We start from the raw sequence: 420 nt of genomic DNA on the forward strand, positions 1-420 counted from the left end.
CCCCCTCAGGGACACTCCGCCGACCCCCGGGCCCGCGGGGCCACCACCGTCATTCCCTGTCCTCCGGATGGCGGGAGTCCGGTGCGCTGCTAGTGGCTGGGGTGCGGCTCCCACGTGCGTGACTGGAGGGCGGGTCCCCGGTAACGATGCTGACGTCCAGGGCTCTCCCTGCGGCCCCGGAGGCCTCGATCATCCGATCATCCGCCCTTCACCTGCCAACGAGAGAACAGCGTGAGCCTCCTCCCGCACAGGCCAGCGGGGCGGGGAGCCCTGGACGGGCCTGGTGCGCGGGGAGGAGGAATCAGAGCCCTTCCCTTCCGTGGAGCTCACCCCGCAGCCCAGGGCAAGGGGCGCACCTGGAGACGCGTCTGCTGAGGGCAGACGATGACTGGACGATGGGCCAGTCGGCGCAGCCCCAGC

General features: G+C 71.7%; 1 protein-coding gene across 1 annotated transcript in view; it reads right to left on the bottom strand.

The window, feature by feature from the left end:
- Positions 1-193, bottom strand: part of LOC104994895 — a gene marked incomplete at its 3' end in the record, with an annotated part of 7,610 nt that extends 7,417 nt beyond the window's left edge. The window contains exon 1 of the mRNA XM_010848598.1: positions 119-193. Coding sequence (XP_010846900.1) covers positions 119-193 — 75 coding nt within the window. The remainder of the gene's footprint in view (positions 1-118) is intronic.
- Positions 194-420: the final 227 nt, after the last annotated feature.

Source organism: Bison bison, unplaced genomic scaffold (assembly GCF_000754665.1).
Source record: "Bison bison bison isolate TAMUID 2011002044 unplaced genomic scaffold, Bison_UMD1.0 scf7180017850459, whole genome shotgun sequence".
Lineage (NCBI taxonomy): Eukaryota > Metazoa > Chordata > Mammalia > Artiodactyla > Bovidae > Bison > Bison bison.